The sequence below is a fragment of the Condylostylus longicornis genome, unplaced genomic scaffold (genome assembly GCF_029603195.1).
Source record: "Condylostylus longicornis isolate FDR11 unplaced genomic scaffold, ASM2960319v2 ptg000135l, whole genome shotgun sequence".
Taxonomy (NCBI): Eukaryota; Metazoa; Arthropoda; class Insecta; order Diptera; family Dolichopodidae; genus Condylostylus; species Condylostylus longicornis.
Window position 1 is genome coordinate 14,834,192 of NW_026578103.1, and position 21,523 is coordinate 14,855,714.

A 21,523-nucleotide genomic window follows, 5' to 3' on the forward strand; every position below is an offset into this window, starting at 1 on the left:
TAAATAAAATACAGGAATAAATAAAATCTTTTTAAAAATTTCAGCAATCAAATCAAATAGATTCTTCTTCTTCTAATACTAATAGCAACAACAATAATAATAGTAGTAATAACAATAATAACAATAATATGCAGCAACCAACACATACGAATGTTACTGAATCTAGTTGTGATGTGTTGGGAAATCACGGCAATGATTTATTATTACATTCAACATCAAGCTGCAACGTAAATCCGCACAATCATAGAAAGTGTGTTGAAATTCGTCGTTTATCTGAATGCAATACCCTTAAATATGGCAACCAAATGTTAAATTGTAGTATTAGTAGTAATTTTAATAGTAATAGTAGTCGTCGGCCGTCCATAGAATCCGGGACGTTAAGTAGTTGTATTTTAAGTAATAGTAATAACATTAGCATAAGTTCAGTACGACAACCTACTTTATTGCAAACGCAAAGCCAGCAACAAAATAATGGAAATGATCATTATGTTGGTCATAATAGTTCTGTTTATATACAAACTCATCAACCATGTAAACGGAGGCGTATGGGTAGTTCTATACAAGTTCAAAATTGTGGTAATAACATTAATAGTGGTTCAGTGTCATTATCGCAACATTCTCTAGCTTCTTCTACAATGAATAATACACCTGGTGTAAATATAAATATTGGGCAGGATACAAGTGATTATCATACATCTCGCGGACGAGGTCATCAGTTACATTCGCACCATTCTCATGAAGCATCCGGCGGAGAAAGTGCAGATGGTTCTAGACCCGGTACACCGCTATGTGATGAAAGACCTGAAATAGCTCCATGTGAACCAAGAAAAATACCCAGAGATAGACCTCATGAGCCAATGATGTTACCAGTACCAAAATGGGGAATACAATTTGTTCAACAGCATAAAAGTATTGCTACTCCACTTGCATTATCATCTCAATATTATACATCACTTAATTCATCTTCGCTGTCGTCGCTGAGTTTGAACAACAATAGTTTAAAGATTTTTAATTCAAATACTTCGACCTTGTTAAATAGTAATAGTAGTCATTCTAGTCTACTCAATCCGTTATCAAGTCCACCTTTGTTAACTGGAACGAAGCTTCATTCTTTAACGTCTGTAAGCACACAACCATCATCAACGCCTGCTCAGCAACAGTTATACAATCAATCGCTTAATTCTTCGTCGTCATCATCATCATCGTCTGCGACCCACCATCATTATCATCATCACGCTCATCATGAGCATCATGGCAGTATTGGTTATGGCAGTCAAACTTCCCCAATGTCACAGCAACATCATCATCACTCACAAAATTTGCAAAATACAAATTTAGAAAATGAAAATTCGGTATTTAATACAAAGCAATCACCACAACTTGGAACTAGTCCAATGCGAGCTCGTTCATTAAGCTCAAACTCTAGTGATTCCGATGCTGTGCCTTTCGAAAGCGGACCTACAATGGAAGAGCGAATAAAAGCTCTTGACGAAATGTTCGAAAAATGGTCTGGTAATAATAGCACAACCGTTGGTTCTTTGATAAACCGTCCTTTAAATTCAAGTGATTTATCACAGAATAGTAGCATTACCTCTATAAATTATAGTGCAATAAATATACCTTCTGCAACATCTAGTTTTTTATCGCGTCATAAATTTCTTGATTTAGATGTTAATGAAATGAAACCATCCGATATTGCTAAATCAGTTTTAGGAAAAAAGTCAGTATTTGATGATGACTATCAACGACTGAAAAACGTTAATGAAAAGTATGAACCTAAAGAATTTTTAAATATTTCAAAAACCCCACCAGCAATACCAAACTTAGCAGCTACGAAAACATCTGTTGTAGGATGTTCATCTTTATTAAGCAATTCAAGTAAACCTTCAACACCTACTTCGATGGTATTTTCGACATCAAGTAATTTACAAAAATTAAGTTCGCCAATGAATAGTCCTCAAGCATCGTTGTCACCACATAATAGCCCTTCTCTATCTCCAAATATGCTATTTGGCTCTACCAAATCAACGGCTCTTGTACAACCGCAGCCTGTGAAAAGTTTGCAATATCCATTTCCAAGTCATCCTCCAAGCAATCAAACTTCAGTCACTCCTTCTTGTAACTCTATTATTAATAATTCAACGAACTCGATTAAAAGCAGCACAGTAGAAGCCACCAATCAAGCTTCAACAAAATCAACTGATAATAAACAGGATGCTCTTTCATCAGCAAAAGATAACAATGTTTTCAATGACAAACAAACCATGAACAGCCAAGGTTATCCTCCTATCTCTAGCCCGTCTACTTCAGTTACTATAACATTAAATCCAGCAGTAAATATGCGACCTATAGCTAAATCTGTTTTGGCCTCAGGAAATACAAATTCTGGTACGAAAATATCAAGTACATCTTGTAATACTCTCTGTTCACTGCCAAATGACAACCCTCACAAAATAGATGAAATTGAAACTGACAGTATTAACTTATCAGCAACAACACAAACTCAATGTCAAATACAAATCAAGGCATCAACTATATCAAAGAAAAATGAGAAGATAAGTAAAAATAGTAACAAATGCGAGGTAGAATATAAGAAAATGATTTCAAGGAATGAAAAATTGACAGAAAAAGAAACTTCAGATAAATCAGATAATGAACATATTAACATTTTTGTAGATAATCATAAGAAATATGAAGCGAATGAAACATTTAATCTAGAAAGTTTAGAAAAAGAATCAATTGAAAAAGAAAAATACCGACGAGTAGAGAAAGAAAAGCTAGAATGTGGAAAATATGATAAAGAACTACAGAAAAGGAAAGAAAAAGAAAACAAAGAAGAAAATGAAATTTCACAATCTTTTGAAAAGAAAAGTAAAGAATTACATGAAAAGTGTGATCGGGATAAAAAAGAAGAGAAAAATATTGAATTGAAAGAAAAGATTGAGGCAACCGAAAAAAGAAGAAAGGAACATGAAATTGTAGAGAACGACCAGACGGTAAAACAGAAAATGGAATCCGATAAAAACATTCAAGTCCAAAGTGAAGATAAGAAAATTAAATTTCATCATAAAATATGGACTGAGCAGAGAGATAATGCTGACAAGCATAAAGAAAACAAAAACATAGAAAATGTGAAATCTGATACAGATAAAAAAGAACACGAGTATACAGAGTGGAAAAACCAAGAAGAAAAGCTAAAACTTGAAGATCGAGACTTTAAGGAGTCTGAGAAAAAGGGCTTAAACGCTAAACCCAAGAAAGAATTTGAAAGATCTAATAGCCTGGAAAAGAATAGTGTCAAAAAAGAAATGTGTGATTTTGGGCATTCTGATTTGAAGGAAGAAAAAGATTTGTATCATGCACCCTTCAGAAATAAGATTGAAAAACAAGAAGATGAAACTCAATCCATATTTTTTGACAGCGAAATTAGAGATAAAGTAAAACTGGAGTCGCAATCGTCTACTACGAGCAGCAGTTCGTTAAAAATGACTGAAAATTGTATTAACGTAGATGATTTTGCGGGCCAAACAATAAAAGAAAAAAAATATAATGAAAACTATGTACAAGATAATTTTTCTTTGCACAAGAGAAAAGATGATTCTAAATTTACTAATCCCGATGCACATTATACAAAACGGCGAATTAGTTCTCAGGATAGTGTAACTAGTTCAGAAGACAATAATAAAAGAATTAGAATAGGTAGTGATGAAGAAGATCGTAAAGGTTTCGATCGTCGAAGTTCGAAGGAATCACAGAGCTCTAAGATACCATTCAGCATTAAATCACATCAACAAAACCAAAGTAGAACAAGCTCGTCGTCATCGAGAAGCAATGAAGATAAAATTGTCTACTCTATAGAAGATAAACATCGTAAAGATCCAAATTCAAGATTTGAGGAGAAAAAACATTCTAAAGAAAAAACGAAATTCAATTTTGGATCTACAAACGTATCACCTCATAAACAAAAAGTAAATGTTGATACTTGCATTGGTGATACCGAAAAAGATATACCATCAAACACAATTGACTGTGAAACAGCTTTTAGTATTGAAGATCTAAGATCTACTGATGAGGAAGACTTTTCGCAACAGCACGAACATCATCATTCAACTAATAAAAGTCAAAAATCGAAAAAGAAAGAGAAACGGGATACCGAAATAGAAGAGAATTCAATGCGATTGAGTTTATTCAATGCAATTAACAGAAACTCTGAATCAACTATTAACACGCACCAGAGAAAACATGAGAGATGTCAACAAGATCGCAAGCAACAGTCATCGCGATCTGAAGAATGTAATAGTTTATCTTCAAAACAGCTTCTTTCATCTGAAAAATCTCGAAATAAAGTACTATCAACAAGTAGAAAAGCTCCATTTAGCTCGGATGAGTCGAATTCTGACGAGCCTAAAAAACATTCCATATTTGATATACCAGATGACGGACCATACGTTTCAATGTATGATAAAGTAAAGGCTCGTTCTTGTAAAAATATGCAGAAACAAGAAGAGGAGAAAAAAATAAAAGCAAAGTTTTCACAATTGAAACAATGTCGAGCGAAACGTGAAGAAAAGAAACGTTCCACAAGTTATGATGGAGATTCAGATTCAGATTTTGATATAAGTGAACACAGAAGGGGCAAATATCGAAGCAAACCAAATCATAATATTACAGGAGTTATTAGTTCATCCGACGAAAGCTCCTTTAGACCACAACGGGAAAGTATAATTTCAGATTCTGATTCTGACATTCGAATTCAGTATAACCGAACACGTTCAAACAATATATGTGATGATAATGAGACTAGTGCCGAAGAAATCCAAAATCAGACAAGGATACATTCAAATAATTCATCAAATACAAAAATTTCCAAAAAGCGAAATTCTCGAGGAACTCGTATAATGTCTGAAACTTCTGATTCTGAAATAGATAAAAGGGACAAGTTCGATATAAACCAACAAACAAGCAAATCATCAACAGTTGGTGATGATTCAACACCTTTCAACTATGAAATTAAAAAGGAAGTCGATGTTACTAACGATAATGTAGATGAAAATAAGCCAAGTCTCACGATAACTGATATTAATCGTGACACGGAAGATAAAATTAAAATTGAAATAAAACACGAGTCGTACAATCCACATCACGAATGTATCTCTGAATCCGATAATAATGTTTCTGCTATAACCTCACATATTGATAATAAAGATCTAATTTTTAATCAATTGTTTTCTCCAGAGAGCAGAAAAAAACATAAGAAAAATAAAAAACATCAAAAAGCACAAACTCATGTTAATAATACAAATGTAGTTGATGTGGAAAAGCTGGAAGATTCTGATAATAAAGGAACTTTTTCATCTCCTTTGGAGCATGTTTTTGATGAGTTGAAAAGAGAGCAACTTCTTGAGCAACAACAGCCTAATATATCGCATGCTGCTGTAAATATTAACAATCATTCTTCTCAACATTTTGAAAAGAAAAAACATAAAGACAGAAAAGAAAAGAAACGTGAAAAGTATCGTATTGACGACTCGAGCAAAAATTTAAGTAAAGAAGAACGACATCGTTTGAAAAAGGCAAGGAAAATTTCCAAGGCCGCAAATTCCTTATCTTCCGATATATATGAAATAAGTAAGAATAGCCCAGAGAGAAATAACTATTGCGCATTCGATTCCACTCTTGTTGCTGCCGCAAAAAGAAGTGGAAAAATGGTTGAAAACCTTTTCGGATCATTATCAGATGATGAATCTCAATTGTCACCTATTGACAAAGCAGTCTCAAATGATTTGATGGATAAAAATGTAACACCTAACTATGTTGAAACAAACGTAAAAGAAGATACAGCAAATACCTCAAATATTTTTAAGCAAGAACCTCTTACACCCAAATCACATACCGTTGAAGAGAATGAAGAGAATAAATTAAAAATATCTTCGTCAGAAAGAGAGCGTCATCGAAAAGAAAAACGCGAAAGAAAACGAAAGGAGCGTGGAAAATCAAAAGAACATCATGTTCTATCGACAATTCAAAATAAATTTGACGATGATAATAGCGTTGATTTAGAAGAAGCCGGTCGAGTGCTTGAAGCACAACTACTGGCAGACTCTTCCACAATGGAAGATCAAACACCTTCGACTGCCACAACACATAAAAGCGATATGACAGACGTATTTCGTTTTTCGGATGCTGATGAAAACAGCGTTGAAATAGTTCCCACAATTGAAAAAACTGAAGTCTCAGAATATCATAAAATTAAGGACAAAAAGAAAAAGAAGAAAAGGTCTAAAGAAGACAAGCATCACCTCAAACGAGAACATCATCAACACATCAATTCTATGGTGACATCAACTGCGGTATCTTCCAGTCCGAATAACAACAAATTATCAGTATCAATACACTCTGCTAATAATGAGCTAAAAAAATCTCCTATTTGTAAGCCGTCACCAAGCTTACCTTGTTTAATTGACGATGAAAGCCCTTTAGCAAATTTTGACAGTTCACCAGTAAAAAGTAACAGTGATAACGATGTTGAGAGTTCAAAAATATTGGATTCCGCTGAATTAGAAAGTTCAACATTAGTAAAATCCCCAGAGCCGTCACCTGTTAAATTAGTAGAATCTAAAAAGAAACCAGAGAAATATATACCTGGCTTTGATGGAGAATTAGACGAAAAAATTAGCGAATCTGCAGTAAAATCAATTTCTGCCGAATTTGATTCGCTCATCAATCCTGTTTGTACGGAACCAAAAATACCAATAGCAAGTCCACCGGACTCCAGTAAAGTTGCTGAAAAAGATGAAGAGAAATCTCGTGTTGTAATTTCACAAGAAGAAACCGAAGATGCTGTAGCGGCTTTACTGGGAGAAAGTTTTGGTAACTCTTCAGTTACTGACTATTCTTTCAACGATGACCCGATAGACGTTCCTTCAGAAGAAATAGACGCTTCAACTGACGGTGTTGTTGCCACAATTCCTGAAGAAGATGCTGAAGAAATGCGTAAGGCAGTTCAAAGCTTAAGCGCCGCAGAGGATATTGACATAAAAGCGCAAACACCACAGTCAGAAAGTGATCTGCAAATCGATACAGATATTGAAGAGCCCGATACAAATAACTGTGGCCAAATGAAATTCGATGTTTGCCCAAGAACTCCAGACATTGATTTATCTGATAATGGTAAACTAAATGAAGAAACCAATTTTAATTCAGCAAAATGTTCCCCTAATAATGTTGTTGATTCCGCCGAATGCAGAGATGACAAAGACGAACATGAATGTAAAAATAAAGCTATGGTTTCTGAAGTTAAAGTCTGTAATAAAAAAGAAGAGAAAGAATCGAAAGAACCTGACAATCAAAATTCAAAGGAAGTAATTCCTGTGTCAGAATTTGTAAATAAAAATGAAGTTAAAATGGATGATTCTAACAATAAGTCAGCTAGTGGCTCTATTTTATCAAACACAGTTTTCCAGAATGATAAAATTGAAGAAGAAAATTCACCAGTTATTTGTTTATCACCTACAAAGCAGCGCTTGGTCAATAGTTCCTTTAGTCAAAATCGCTCGCAATATATTCCACAACCACCGAACATCTCTATACCAGATTCGGGCCAATTCAATTTCAATCAAGCTATAAATGTTGTCTTGTCACCCAAAATGTCTACATCAGCAGCTGATATAAATTTGTCACCACCACGTCAACATTCTCCTCAAACAATAAATAATACTCAAGCACAAAATATTTCGACGACAAATGCTCCTTACACAATGAATTTACGAGTACAGTCTCCACACACTGTACGAATTCAAAATTCACAACAAAATTCTAGTACAACAGGGCAACATATATTAGTACAGCCAAGACAAATTTTATCTCCACCTAATACAAATGTATCCTTAGCCAGTCCATCTGTCATGGTTAACAGAGTAACAGCTACAACTGTTCTTTCATCCGTGCCAAAGCCAATGCAAGCAACTAGCATATTGCTGCCTCAAGCAACACATGCTCAAACGCCAATTTCAGATGTTTCAAACATCTCTACCTCAATAAATGTCCCAGAGCTTAAACAAGAAATCAAGATGTCAACTGGACAAACTTTAACATATCAAAGCTCAAGAGTAAATATTCAGACGCAACCGGTTACTATCTCACAGCATAAAATTTCAAGTCAAAGCCAAATAATTTCACAACCAATTGTAAAATCTGTTATTGAAAGTAGTTCTGGCCAACAAACATCTCAAAATGGCAACGCACAACAGCAATCATCTTCAGCTCAACATGTTCATCTGCAGCCGAAAACCCAATCACATCAGACAATTGTTTTACAACAAACAGTTTCACCCAAATCCATGCAAACACAACATTCACAACGAATAACACAACAGCAAATTAAAACAGTTCAACAACCTCATCAACAGCATCAACATGTAATACAACAACAAATTCAAAATATTCCTACAAAACAAGAAAACCATCAATCAACACAAAAAACCAATTTTGTACAAAAACCGCAACAAATTTCAACTGCTCAATCGCAAATTGGTTCTCAACAAACATCTAATCAATATCATGGACAAACTCAACAAAGGGTTGTTCAACATTCTCCTCTATTACAAGTTCATCAATACGCGCAACCGTCACAATCTACAATAATTTCACCTCAGTCGGCAATCATACAAACAGTTGGCTCTCAAAATAAGGATACCAACAACTCAGTTTTGGGAGCTCCCAGAGTGCAGCAAAATGTTGTTATTGTACGTCAACCATCTAATCAAAATGTTATACAACAACAACAGCAGCCTCAAGGAATACCGCCACAACAACCAAAAGTTGTATTACCACCAAATAATTCTGTTCATCAAACACAACAAGGAGTGCAAAAACCTTCACATGTTGCAATCGTACAGAGTCAACCGCAAATTCACCTAAAACAAATGCAGCCGCATTACCAACAATCAAGTTCAAATTCATCAATTCAAATCAAGCTTTCATCAAAATCTAGTCCTGTTGAAAATATTCAATTTCAACCACAACTCAAAACACCTGTGCAGTTTCAAACAGTTCATTTATCTTCGATTCCACAAACATTGGGTTGTCAGGGCTCATTGCCAAAAATTTCTATGACGGAAAAATTTTCTCCTCCTGAAACTGAAATTCAGAATAATTCAAACTTAGTTCAAAAATCTCATCCCAGTTCTTCATCCGCAGATGCAAACGATTTTGCAGAAACGAAACTTGATTTAGAGAATGTACAAAATCAAAATGAAAAACAATCAGAACTCGTTGAACAAAAATTACTAAAAGAACCTAATATTGACGAACAGATTGTACTTACAATGAGTGATAGGAAGCCATTTGATAAAAAAGAAAATGAATTGTTATTGGATGAAAAGGAAGAAACCGAAATAAAAAATAGAGACCAAGATAGCGTTATTCTGGATCAAATTCCTCATTCTCAAATTACGGATTCAGTTGCTTCACCTGAGGAAGAGAGGGTAATTAAGGAATCTGAAAATGTTTCCGTTATTAAAATGTCTATGTCGGTTCCAAGTGCAAATCAATCTAGCAAGGAAAGATCGCTTTTGACAGAAGAAAATGTAAGCAAATTATTTTCTCCAGAAAAAGATCAGCTCGAACAAGATTCAAAAGAAGATAGTGATTATTGGTCAGCGAAAGAAATTAATATTGAGTCTGTTATAAAGAAAGTTGACGCACTTTGTGATGAAAGCATAAAAATACAAGAGAAGAAGACTACTGAAAATTCTGAAAATAAACAGAAAGAAAATCAAAATGTTTCTTCTGACCTTAAAAATCAGACACAATTAGAAAAATCTTCAAATGATACCACAGAGAGCGAGGGTGAAAAGTCTGATAATATTGTGATAAATAAAAATGAAGAGACTTATGATGAGGATGAGGTAATAATTGAAAATTCCACAGAATCTTTTGGTAATAAAGCAATAAATAAGTTAACGAAAAGACCAAATATTCGAGGTAATCGTAATATTAAAAAGTTGGGAAATATAAGCCAAGCGGATCCAGTTACTCCTTTAATTTCAATGACAAATGAAGCTGGCGTAAAAACACGGCGTGGAACCGCCATCCTAGCCGCATCTTCAACTAGGGGTCGCAAAGGTCGACCGTCTATCAAAACAGTTACAGTAGCTGTAACAACTCCAAATACAAAAAAAGCAACAAAAACTACTTCACCTCAGTCTTCCACAGGTCGCGATGTTTACGAGTTTCATGATGATTCGGGTGAAGAAACAATTAACAAAATTGTGCCTGTTTCCGAACGACCACGTTTGATACTTACTATCAAAAGTCCTGGACAAACTCCATCAGCTTCTATTACTTCGACTTTAACATCACCTACTAATAATCAGCAAAATATTTCTCACTCAAATCAAGAAGAACAACAACAGAATATTTCTGCAAACGATACCCAAGTGAAGTTGAATCAAGAAAAGCCAGATGAGCAAATTGAATTTGATAATAACTTGATATCGTCACCAGTGGTATCTTCGCCAACTAGCTCGCTTGATACTCAAAGCAAAGATCAACAACCAAATACAAGAAAATCCAAACGATTGCAAGAGAAAGATCGTAGTACTGTTGATGACGTAATTGAAGATGTAGTAAGAAATTCCCTACACTCTCCGAAAGAAAATCAAACACCTCCAAGAAGATCCACCAGAAATCAGCAAAATATACCATCTTCAAGTGAAAAAGTGCAATCAAACATGTCACCCGCTGAAAATAAAATCAAACCTACAAGACTAAATCGTCGTACTAAAGATCGAAAACCGAGTGATGCTTCGGTTGATAGTAATGATGAGAAAACTACTAGTTATAAATTGGTGGATGACAAAATGATTGAAGATTCGAATAAATTACCTGAACAAAGCAAAGAGCATAGCAAATTAATCACGGCAAACTTACCTAGTTCAACAAGTACGGAATATGATAAAATTGATAAGAAAAAAGCTGCAATTCAATCTAGTATAAATACTTCAGGTATAAATAAACAGTCTCAGGAATCTTTATCGTTAATCGACCCAGTTACTGGTGTTCTTACAATGGTTCGCCAAAATCAAGAAGGTCAGTATATTACTATAGGTGGAAAACCAAAACAGATTTATACTTCAACTGAAATAGAGAAAATGCAGAAACAGCAACCAATTTCCAATATTGAAAAGAAATCAATTGAAGAAAATAATATCGATTCAAAAGAACTAAATAAAAATTCAGAGAAAGTGTCGCAACCAGCAAAAGACACGATACCTGAAACAAATTTCGTAATTACAAGCAACGCTACTTCTCATAAAACAGTGAGTGTGGTTGTATCTGTTCCGCAACAACAAACTGAGATAGCAAATCCAAACTTAACAAATTCAATTACAACCACAACTGTGACGCAGTCAAATTCTCAATCACAGTCGCATCCCATTGTAATTCAACCCCAAATTTCGCAGCAAAATATACGAACGCATCCCTTAAAAGCTCATGTTTTAAATAGTCAAAAACATTTGCAGCAGCAACAACAATTAGTTGGACACCCAGTACAAACTCAACAAAATGACACCCAGCAGCAAACGCAGTTAATTAAAGTAAATCAATCCCAACAACCTTTAAATGCAACAGCGTCATCTATATTGGTTAGCAATCCAAATCATGTAATACAACAAAATATTGTAGTTACAAGACATATGCCCGACACAAATGAACCACATCATTCACCGATATCTACTACAACAACTCAACATCAAACGCTGATTATAAATGCCGCACCCTCCACACCAAGTTCACCGCATCAACCGCAATTGTTGTCTCCGCACATTCAACAAATTCAACATCATCAACAGCATCAACAACAAATAACACAACAACAACCACATAACGTTCCTATACAAATTCAACAACAAGTTATAACTAACAATCAGCAAGGTCACCCTATTGTCCACGTATTTGCAAAACAACAAGGTAATATTCAACAGCAACCTGTTGTAATTTATAATATTAAACCGATAACCAACAATCAAACAGGTGGGCAGCCTTCAAGTCATTCCACTTATGCTACGTCAAATATCGTTCATGGCGGCGGGAAAATCATTCATTCAACGCAACCACAAAATACCACTCAACAAACATCAACACCAAATACTTCCCAAAATAATAGTAGTAAACATCAATCTATACATGCTTCGATACAACCAACACATGTTTCATCTCATCAGAAGCAATCTTCTCATCAGACAGGAGTTTCTGTCGTAACTAGTTTACCATTGGGCAAATCACAACAAATGAGTCAACCAGTTCATATACAATCGCAATTGGTTGGACAAATACCTCAACAAGTAGTTCAACAACCATCTCATTTAACCACTACTCAAAAAATTAATTCCCAAACTATGCAACCAATCGGCACTTTAGGTACCAACACCAATCCTACAATTATTCAGCAACATATTGGTCGAAATAACATAGATATTGTCCCATCTGTCAGTGCAATTGCTCAATCACAAACGCAAAATCAACCAATGTATATTGCACATACTAATTTATCTCAACCCCTTCAAATTCCTAATACATCCGCAATAATGCAACAAAAATCAAGTATATCACAATCTCCGGGAACACAACAGCAAGCAATTCCAACGCAAACACATATACAGCAGCAGCAACAAATACCTGGCCCACCTAAAAATGCAATTAATATTCATCAAGGACAAACAATGAGTGCAGCTGTTAATAGTCCGCCACCTGTGAAACAGCAGCTTATATCTGTAGGCCAGCCTTTAGTTGCAGGTAATATAATAAAATAGTCATACAAATACATATATAAAATACTTTGCAAAAGATTAGCGCAGTCAACTGTTTTTAAATAAAATTTTAGACTTAAATATTAATAAATTATTTATCACACACATAATGTACCTTATGTACCAAATATAATTGCTTGCTAATATTTTGCATAATGTTTTATGTTATATAAAATCGAATATATTTTAATCAATTTTTTTCGACCTATTTAACATTAGGAGCTAACAATATGCGTGTATCAGTACCAACAATAAGTCCTCAAGGGCAAAATAGAACTCATATGATACAACCAGGGATTCCTATACCCACTTTCGATACCAATTCTGTAAGTTTATTCATTATTTTATTCCGTTCTTTAATTTATTCTTATTATTAAAAATTCAATTCAATTTTAATTAGTTTACAAATCATTTACATATATTTATAACTATAATATACACTTACTTATATAAAACATATTTTTTTTTTAAATATTTTTTTCAATTCTTATAAAAAGCAGCATGAAATCGGGAATTATAATACAAATCATTCGAAGAGTCCTCCTCCTGCTCATCAGCAGGCTTCATTAATAACACCGGTAATAATTAAAAATGTTTTCTCAAACTATTCACTTTTTTCAGTTCATTGTTTTGTAAAATGAAACCCTTTCCTTTTCAGCCCTTCTTTCATAAATTGATCTTCCATTTTTAACTTTTAAAAGAGATTAAAAGAACATGAAAAGACTATAAATAATAAAAATACCAGGATATTTTCCTTTTTTCTCGGCATTCCTTTTTTTTTTTTTGTGAAATTTTTATAGGTTTTTAAAAAAAGAAATTATGCCATTTTATTCGACATAATAAAAATCAATATAAGAAATTTAACTTCTACTATTAGACGGAAAATTTGATTTGGATTGGATTTAAAAATTTTTTAATAAAAAATTTTGAAATTGTCACCGTACATGTCCCAAAGTCAAATTATGTTCTTATGGCGTCTCCCTTGATTTTCTGTTAAGTGTTCTTACGTTATACAATTATTTTTATAATTTTAAACGGACTAATGCCATATATATCTATCAGACCATCAAGCTCAGAGATTCCAAATTTATATGGAGTTAAATGGAATTAAATTGATCAGTATTTTTGGCTCTACTGATTCTACATATTTTTTAAATTTAAAATTTATATTTCGAAAAAATTGCTTGGTAAATTCCATCTAAAAAATGCATTTAAAAAAAAAAATTGCAATTTTTAGCGCAGACAACCTTTCTTGTTTTTCAAATAGAAGAGCACTACCCTTATATACAGAGTAAAATTTTTGAATAAGAAATAGAATTTAAAGAGAAATTAAAGAAAAAAAAACAAAAAAATTATTATAAACTAGACGGCTTTCAAAACTATACTAAATAAGCTGAAAATCATAAAGAATACTCAAAAATTTTACAAATAAAAAAATATTTCAATCGGCGTACTTCGAAAACATAAAACATTGAGAGTTGTTGTTGTACTTTTTTCCGAATCAAAATTTCGGAAAATAATTTCAGCTTGATGGCCTGACAGATATATGTATGTGTGTATATGGCCTTATACTGACTTAAAAATGTATGAAATTGTGAAGAAAAGTTAATTTATTGGCATCAATTTTCGAGTCTTGAAATTTCAATAATTAAAGCTTTTTAAAATTTAAAGTATGGTAGAAAAAAACAAAATACTTTGTTTTTTTTTTCTATTTTGTTGTTTAATACATATTTTGTAAATCTAAATGAACTGTTACTATCACATTGATTTTACCACACAATATAGCATATTTATGTAGGACATTACCAGTCAAATTTAAAATTTTTTGAAATTATTCTTATTTTCATATGTATCGATTTTCATCACTATCAAAAATTGAAATGAAAAGGTATTAGCATTTAACGCTGTTTTCTTCTTTTAAAGGTTTTTGTTACTTTTTTTACGGGTCACCTTTTAATAACTGTTATAAAACTGTTATTTTGAAGTCCATTATATATAATATACAACCTTTTGACCCATCGCAGAATTAAAATTAAATTATATTATGTTAACAATGTAAATAAAAGATTCCGTATGATTTGTATGCAACAATTTTTGGTGCGTAGCCAAGTAAGAACTGGTCATTGCAAGTATAAAAAATTAAATATGTCAGTCTATTATATTGCGCGAAATTACAGTCTCCACAATTTTCAACAATAAGCCTAAATTCGGGTTTTTATATATTATCGCATCTTATATTTTATATTTTGCGTATGAATTATAATCAAACTTTTTTGTTTTTCTTGTTTTTAGTTTTTGACAGTATGAACTTACATTTTAGTTAAGAGTAATTAATTATAAATTTCGTTTTGTAAGAAATTGTCCCATATTTTTACGTAGTCTCAAAAAGTCTTTTAATTGATAAGTTCAGAGTCTTTTTTTTTTGAATTAAAAAATTAAACCATTTAAATAATATTTTTTTCGTAGTATTATATATAAGTCTGAGTAATTATTGTTAAACACATTATGTATTTTGACTGTTATAGAGCGAAGGATCATTTGCCTCAAATCAAATTAGAGGAGCAATACCAAAGGAACATTATATTATTTATCAACAATATTTGCGAGATCATCAAGCAAGATTACCTTATATATCCAGGTTTGTAGTTGATATTTGATGGTTTTTATTATCTTATAATAATTAGTACAAGATTCAATATAAGTATAATTTATTAACAAATTAAATTAAAAATCTTAACTTAAAAATCATGAACTAAATCTTTATAAATTAAAATAAACCAAACGCATCACCGATAGTTTAGGTCTTAAGGGGATTAAACATTAAATTTTGTTCAATGTAACTATTTATTGAGTTAAAATACAGTAATTTAATAACAGTTTGTAAATTACTCCTATTTCAATTTTTTCAATTTGAACTCATTTGAAAAAAAATATTTTAATAAACAATATTATTACATCTGACAGAAATATAAGTAAATTACTACCGAATTGTTGTTGATTCCTTAATTATAAAAAATAAACTAAATGTGAGAATATAATTCGAAATTTTTAAAAAATATATTTTACTTTTTCAAATGTAGGTCTCCCCTAATACCTGGATTGACAGAACAAAAAGAATTGGTTGAAATGGAAGATTCAATTGCATCTAGTCCCCCATTAGAATTACGCAGACCAGGTAGTGGACCAAGATTGATAGCCATACCCCATGGTTTGCAGAGTCCACAAGATCAAACTAATGGTATGTATATATACAAATACATATAAACTTACAGACATAATTATAAAGAACAAAAATAAGAACGTCAAATAAACAACTTTTATTACTAATTTAGATTCTCCTCAAGCTGCTCAAGTGTATATACATGGCAGTCGAATACCTCATCCCCATTTCCCAGAGGTGGGGCCTAGATATTTTGAAAATTTGAGGCAGTTACCAACAGAACCACCACCAGCACATCGTCCAACTCATAATATAGGTCCACCTCCACCAGCCGGTCCATCACATAATTACAGTTCTTTACCACCACAACCATCACCATCTCAATTAGCTCCAGTTTCTGGAACTTTGGTTCATATGCATCCAAAAACAATTGAAAGGGAACGACAACGTGAACGGGAACAAAGAGAACGAGAGCAACGAGAAAAGGAAAGAATTTCAATTCCAGGAGGTGAAATATATATTATTAAAATATTTCATTTAATTTATTTAACAAAATTGTTTTAATCAGGACATACAAGCATGCCTAGTCATGGTAGCCTAGTACCAGTAATACCTACCTCAGGTGGACGGAGCTTTCAGGTTGCAACACCTCCACATGCCAGTCAAGTGCCACCACAAGCTGATTCTTTGCTTACTCTGTTACAACGTTATCCTGTAATGTGGCAAGGTTTATTAGCTTTAAAAACAGATCAAGCAGCTGTTCAAATGCATTTTGTATTTGGAAATCCTCTGGTGGCAAGAGGATCTTTACCATGCAATAGTGATGGTAGCACTCCACCTTTGCGTATTGCACAACGCATGAGACTAGAACAAGTTCAATTGGAAGGAGTTACGAAGAAAATGCAGGTAAGCATTTATGTGGTTTTCAAAATTTGAAACTAAAGTACAAAAATAATTTCTAAATACAAAATTTTAATAAATATTAGCAGTCCAATTATATATCAAATCAATTGATTTTCATAATTAAAATATTTTAGTATGAAAATGAACACTGCATGCTACTAGCATTACCTTGTGGCCGAGATCATATGGATGTTTTACAGCAATCTCGAAATTTACAAACTGGCTTTATAACATATTTGCAACAAAAAATGGCTGCCGGAATAGTAAATATACCTTTACCAGGAAGTGAACAACCAGCTTATGTTGTTCACATTTTCCCATCATGTGACTTTGCGAACGAAAATTTAGAACGTGCGGCACCAGATTTAAAACATCGTGTTGCTGAAATAGCTCATTTATTGATAGTTATTGCTACTGTTTAAATTTTATATAAGAGGTAAAGCAATATTTTTAGGAGCAGTAAATGTTTTTGTACTTCATAAGGTATAGTTTACCGAATACCCCCTCAGAGGCTGAAATAAATTAATATGAATTCAACAGAGACAAAAATTTCAAAATAGAAAAAACAGCATAACATAAAAGAAAAAAAAAATTACAAAAGAAAAAAAAAATATTAACACCAATTAAATTTAAGTCTATAAAGAACTTTTTAAAAGTTTTTTTTTTTAATATGAAAACGATATTTTTTACATGATTGAAATGTTAATAAACTTTTACCAGATACATAATATTATAATAAGCTCACAGCATCAAAATACATATATCAAAAATAATGTATTTATTTATGTTTATATAATAAAACTATTTACTTTTCCCTTATTTCATTCCAGTGCTAAATATATAAATGATATTTCATAACACTGGATGTAAAATTGGAAAACTCAACGTAGTTTGAAATTTCATTTTCAGTGATTCTGAGTTAAACTTAAGATATTTTTTTTTTCTTAAAATTTCAATAAAAAAAATAAAAACGAAATAAAATGCACTATTTTTGATATATAATTCATTGTAAAATGACCTCCAGAAAAAAAATATAAATAACTGCAATATAAACTAAAATTAATCATCTTTTAAAAATATTAGCTAGCAAATTTAAATATCTATTATATTCTTCTTTCTTATTTTATATGAAAAAGATAAAAATTGTTTAATATATTTTTTGTATTTATGACATAAATATGAAAACGTCGTTTATTATAAATTTGTATAGTAGAAAAAAATAAGAATGTAAAAATTTTGTTATGTAAATAGAAAAATGCAATGCGTAGAATAGAACCACATACATAATTATGTTGCAATTAAAAAAAAAAAGAAAAACAAAACCTAAAATAAAATAAAAAACAAAAAATAATGACACTGAACTTTGTATAGTATTTATGTGTATACAAAACTGTTTATTTTATGTACAAACTTATTAAAGTCTAATAAAAAATCCACTTAAAAATTGTATACAATAATATATTAGAATTTTTAATATATTATTACTTAATATTAAATGAATAAGTAAGACGATCGTACATAAAATAAACAAATTACATAAAATAAATCAAATAACAGAGACATATTATATGTATATTTTTTTTTTGTATATTATTAATATTAAATATAATATTAAGAATGTAAAATAATAAATATATAAATATATATACTATATTATACGTGTGTTTGTGATATAATGTATGAGAATGAGTGCATGTTTACTAGAAATTTTTGTAATAAAAAAAAATACATGTATAATTCTATATTAATAACTATGTCGATGTTAATGAACCACAAGATTTGAAGAAGAAATCAATGAAAAAATCAAAATCAATTTCATCAATTTAGATTATTTACCCATTATTAAAATTACATAAAAAAAATTCATAAAAATTCTTTCACACTTATAATTAAATATAAGTCTGTAGTCTGTACATATTATTATATATTTAAAAATTTAAAATTAAATTAAAAAAAAAAAAATAAAAAAATAAAACAAAATGAAAAGAGCGAGTATAGGGTATGTAGAAATAAAAAAAAATATATATATATATACAAAAAAAAAAACAAAAAAAATTAAAAAAAATCGTTGTAATATTTTTAGATATAAAACTTCATAAATAAATATAAATATATGTACATATATGAATTAATAAATATATATATATTTATACATATTTATACATATATACATACGAACAGTTAAAGATGAATTAAATGGTTAAAATTTATTATTTAATAAATGTTAATTATTTTTGATCTCAGATTTTTATTTAGAACAACAAAAGAAGTAATTTAGGTTTTCCACCAATCAAAAAAAAAATAATAATAGCATATGCATATTATATATATATATAATTTTAATATTTAATATTTTATTTTTTATTTATTTATATTAAATATATTTTTTTGTGAATTTTCCTCTACTTTATTTTATAATTTTTCTACTACAAAATAATAATTTTTTTCTTTCCCTCTCTTAGTACCTTAAAAAGAAAACTATAAAATTTAAAATAATAATTTTAAATTTTACCATAAAACAGAATAATAAAAAAATATAAAATAAAAATAAATAAATATTTCATTTTTCAAATAGTTGTAGTTAATACTACAATAAATAGTAAACAATAGTTAAATTGGAATTATAGTAAATTCTTGAAAATTTTTTTAAATTATTATTGGTTTGGCGTGGCAAAAAAAAATTATGATCGCTTTATTATTGTTTACTAATATTTTATAAAGATGTTCATTTATTTTTCGAAAAAACTATAGAAAAATTAAAAATTTATGAATTTATATATCAAATATTGAAAAGTTCGAAAAACAGGTTTATTTTTCTAGAAATAGTTTCTAAATTTTCGCTTGTTTTTCATTTTTAGTTATTTTTTGAATGCACACACGATAAAAAATTCCAGTATGCGTCAAAATATTTTTAAAAAGTCTCAAAATTTTTGGAAATTGAATAATCATTTTATTATGTTTGAAATTGTCGAAAATATTTAAAACTGTTAATTCAGATATCTGTTTTGTTTTTGTTTATTTTTGCAAGTCTCAGAAATTTTAATTTTTAATTCACCTCAAATATAATTATTATTCGAAAATATTCATGCCTCGAAGACCAGACTATAAAATCGGAAAATTTGTTTTTATTTGAAAATAGAAACTTCTAATTGAGCTTATACGATATATTATAGGGCCTTTCCTATAATTTTTGCTCAAATATTTTACTACAGTTATCAATTCATTTTTTTTTCAATTAAGGGTACTAGATTGTTGGAAAATATTCATAATTAATTTCTATGCTTAATTTCATTAACAAATACACACTACTTATGTTTATACATAAAAATATTTACTTCACTTATCATTTTATTAAATTCTAGAATAGTTTTATTAATTTAAGAATAACCTAAAAATTAATATAAATAATTATGCAAAAAAAAAAAAAAAATCGTGAAAAATTCGTGTAGAAAAAATGAATAATTATAAATAATTTAATTAAGAAAATAATAATAAAAAGAACTATATAAAAATATGTAAAATAAATTTTATTTTAAAAAAATTTATAAATGTAAATATAAATATATACCCATATACATTAATATATATGTATACATATATATACATATGAATTTGCTTATGCACACCTATAATATTAATTACTATTATTAAAATTATATAAAAAAAATGTAAATAATTAATGTTAAAATAAAAGAAAAGAAAAAAAAACAAAAATTTTATGAGAAAGAAATTAATAAAAATATAAAATTTAATTGAAAAATGCAAAGTTTTAATTTTCATTGACAAAATTTTAACACCATTGAACATTAAACTAAATCTACATATGTATGTATGTACATACATAATGTTATAGTAAATACTCAAAAAATATTTAAACAAACTAATTAGAAAAAAATTGATTTTTTTTTCATAAGATCCATTATAAAAAAAGAGCAATATTTTTGAGATAGATGCACTGTCCGTTACCTTTCTTTAAATTTTAAATATCTGCAAATTGTTTGGCTAAGGGACATTTCTAACAATTTCTATTTTAAGTATGTTGGTTTTCCTTTTTTTTTTGTTTAATTAGATTTACCGTCCATTAATTTAAGTTGTAAAACAGCCTTCGTGCGGTGCGGAATTTGAGTCCTACTTTTTGGAGAAAGCAAATAAAATGCACAAAATATCCCAATTTACAACCAATTTTTAAAGCTTGAATAACATAATTCATATATACAGCCCAATTCAAGTTCATCAACATGTTGAACCGAGAACAAATGCTCCACCTAAGTTAACGTGGCACCCAAATTTTTAGTTTAATCACCGTTCGTTGGATATTTCAATAATATAATATGTTCTAAAATAAAAATTTGACAGTTACGTACCCGAAGAAATATCCTAACTGTCATCGTTGCTATCATAATAATTTTTTCATAGAGTTTTCTTTTACTTCATAATTTTTTTTACAAAACTCTGTTTAAAATAAGATCATCAGCCCCATCATGAATTCCACTCGCGGAATTCTAAGAATAACAAACTAACTGTCAAATGTTTATTTATATACTTTTGTTGCTAATTCAGTAAACAGCTTTCATTAAAGTTTGATCTTTCACTTCAGTAAAAGGTTTGCAGTTTTTTTAGTTTTTGAATGTTTTTGAAAACTGGGAAA

The 21,523-nt window shown here is 30.3% G+C and overlaps 1 protein-coding gene across 7 annotated transcripts in view; it reads left to right on the forward strand.

The window, feature by feature from the left end:
* LOC129615473 (protein split ends) overlaps positions 1-20,509 on the forward strand; it is a 77,547-nt gene extending 57,038 nt beyond the window's left edge. For 4 of the 7 annotated variants that reach the window (XM_055530708.1, XM_055530707.1, XM_055530714.1 and 1 more), the window contains 8 exons: positions 45-12,798; positions 13,032-13,138; positions 13,310-13,390; positions 15,338-15,450; positions 15,893-16,050; positions 16,145-16,480; positions 16,541-16,878; positions 17,010-20,509. In XM_055530708.1, the coding sequence (XP_055386683.1) occupies positions 45-12,798; positions 13,032-13,138; positions 13,310-13,390; positions 15,338-15,450; positions 15,893-16,050; positions 16,145-16,480; positions 16,541-16,878; positions 17,010-17,297 (14,175 nt within the window). In that variant the 3' untranslated portion in view covers positions 17,298-20,509. The remainder of the gene's footprint in view (positions 1-44; positions 12,799-13,031; positions 13,139-13,309; positions 13,391-15,337; positions 15,451-15,892; positions 16,051-16,144; positions 16,481-16,540; positions 16,879-17,009) is intronic. The other 3 variants (XM_055530712.1, XM_055530710.1, XM_055530713.1) reach the window with 3 other exon arrangements.
* The last annotated feature ends 1,014 nt before the right edge of the window (positions 20,510-21,523 follow it).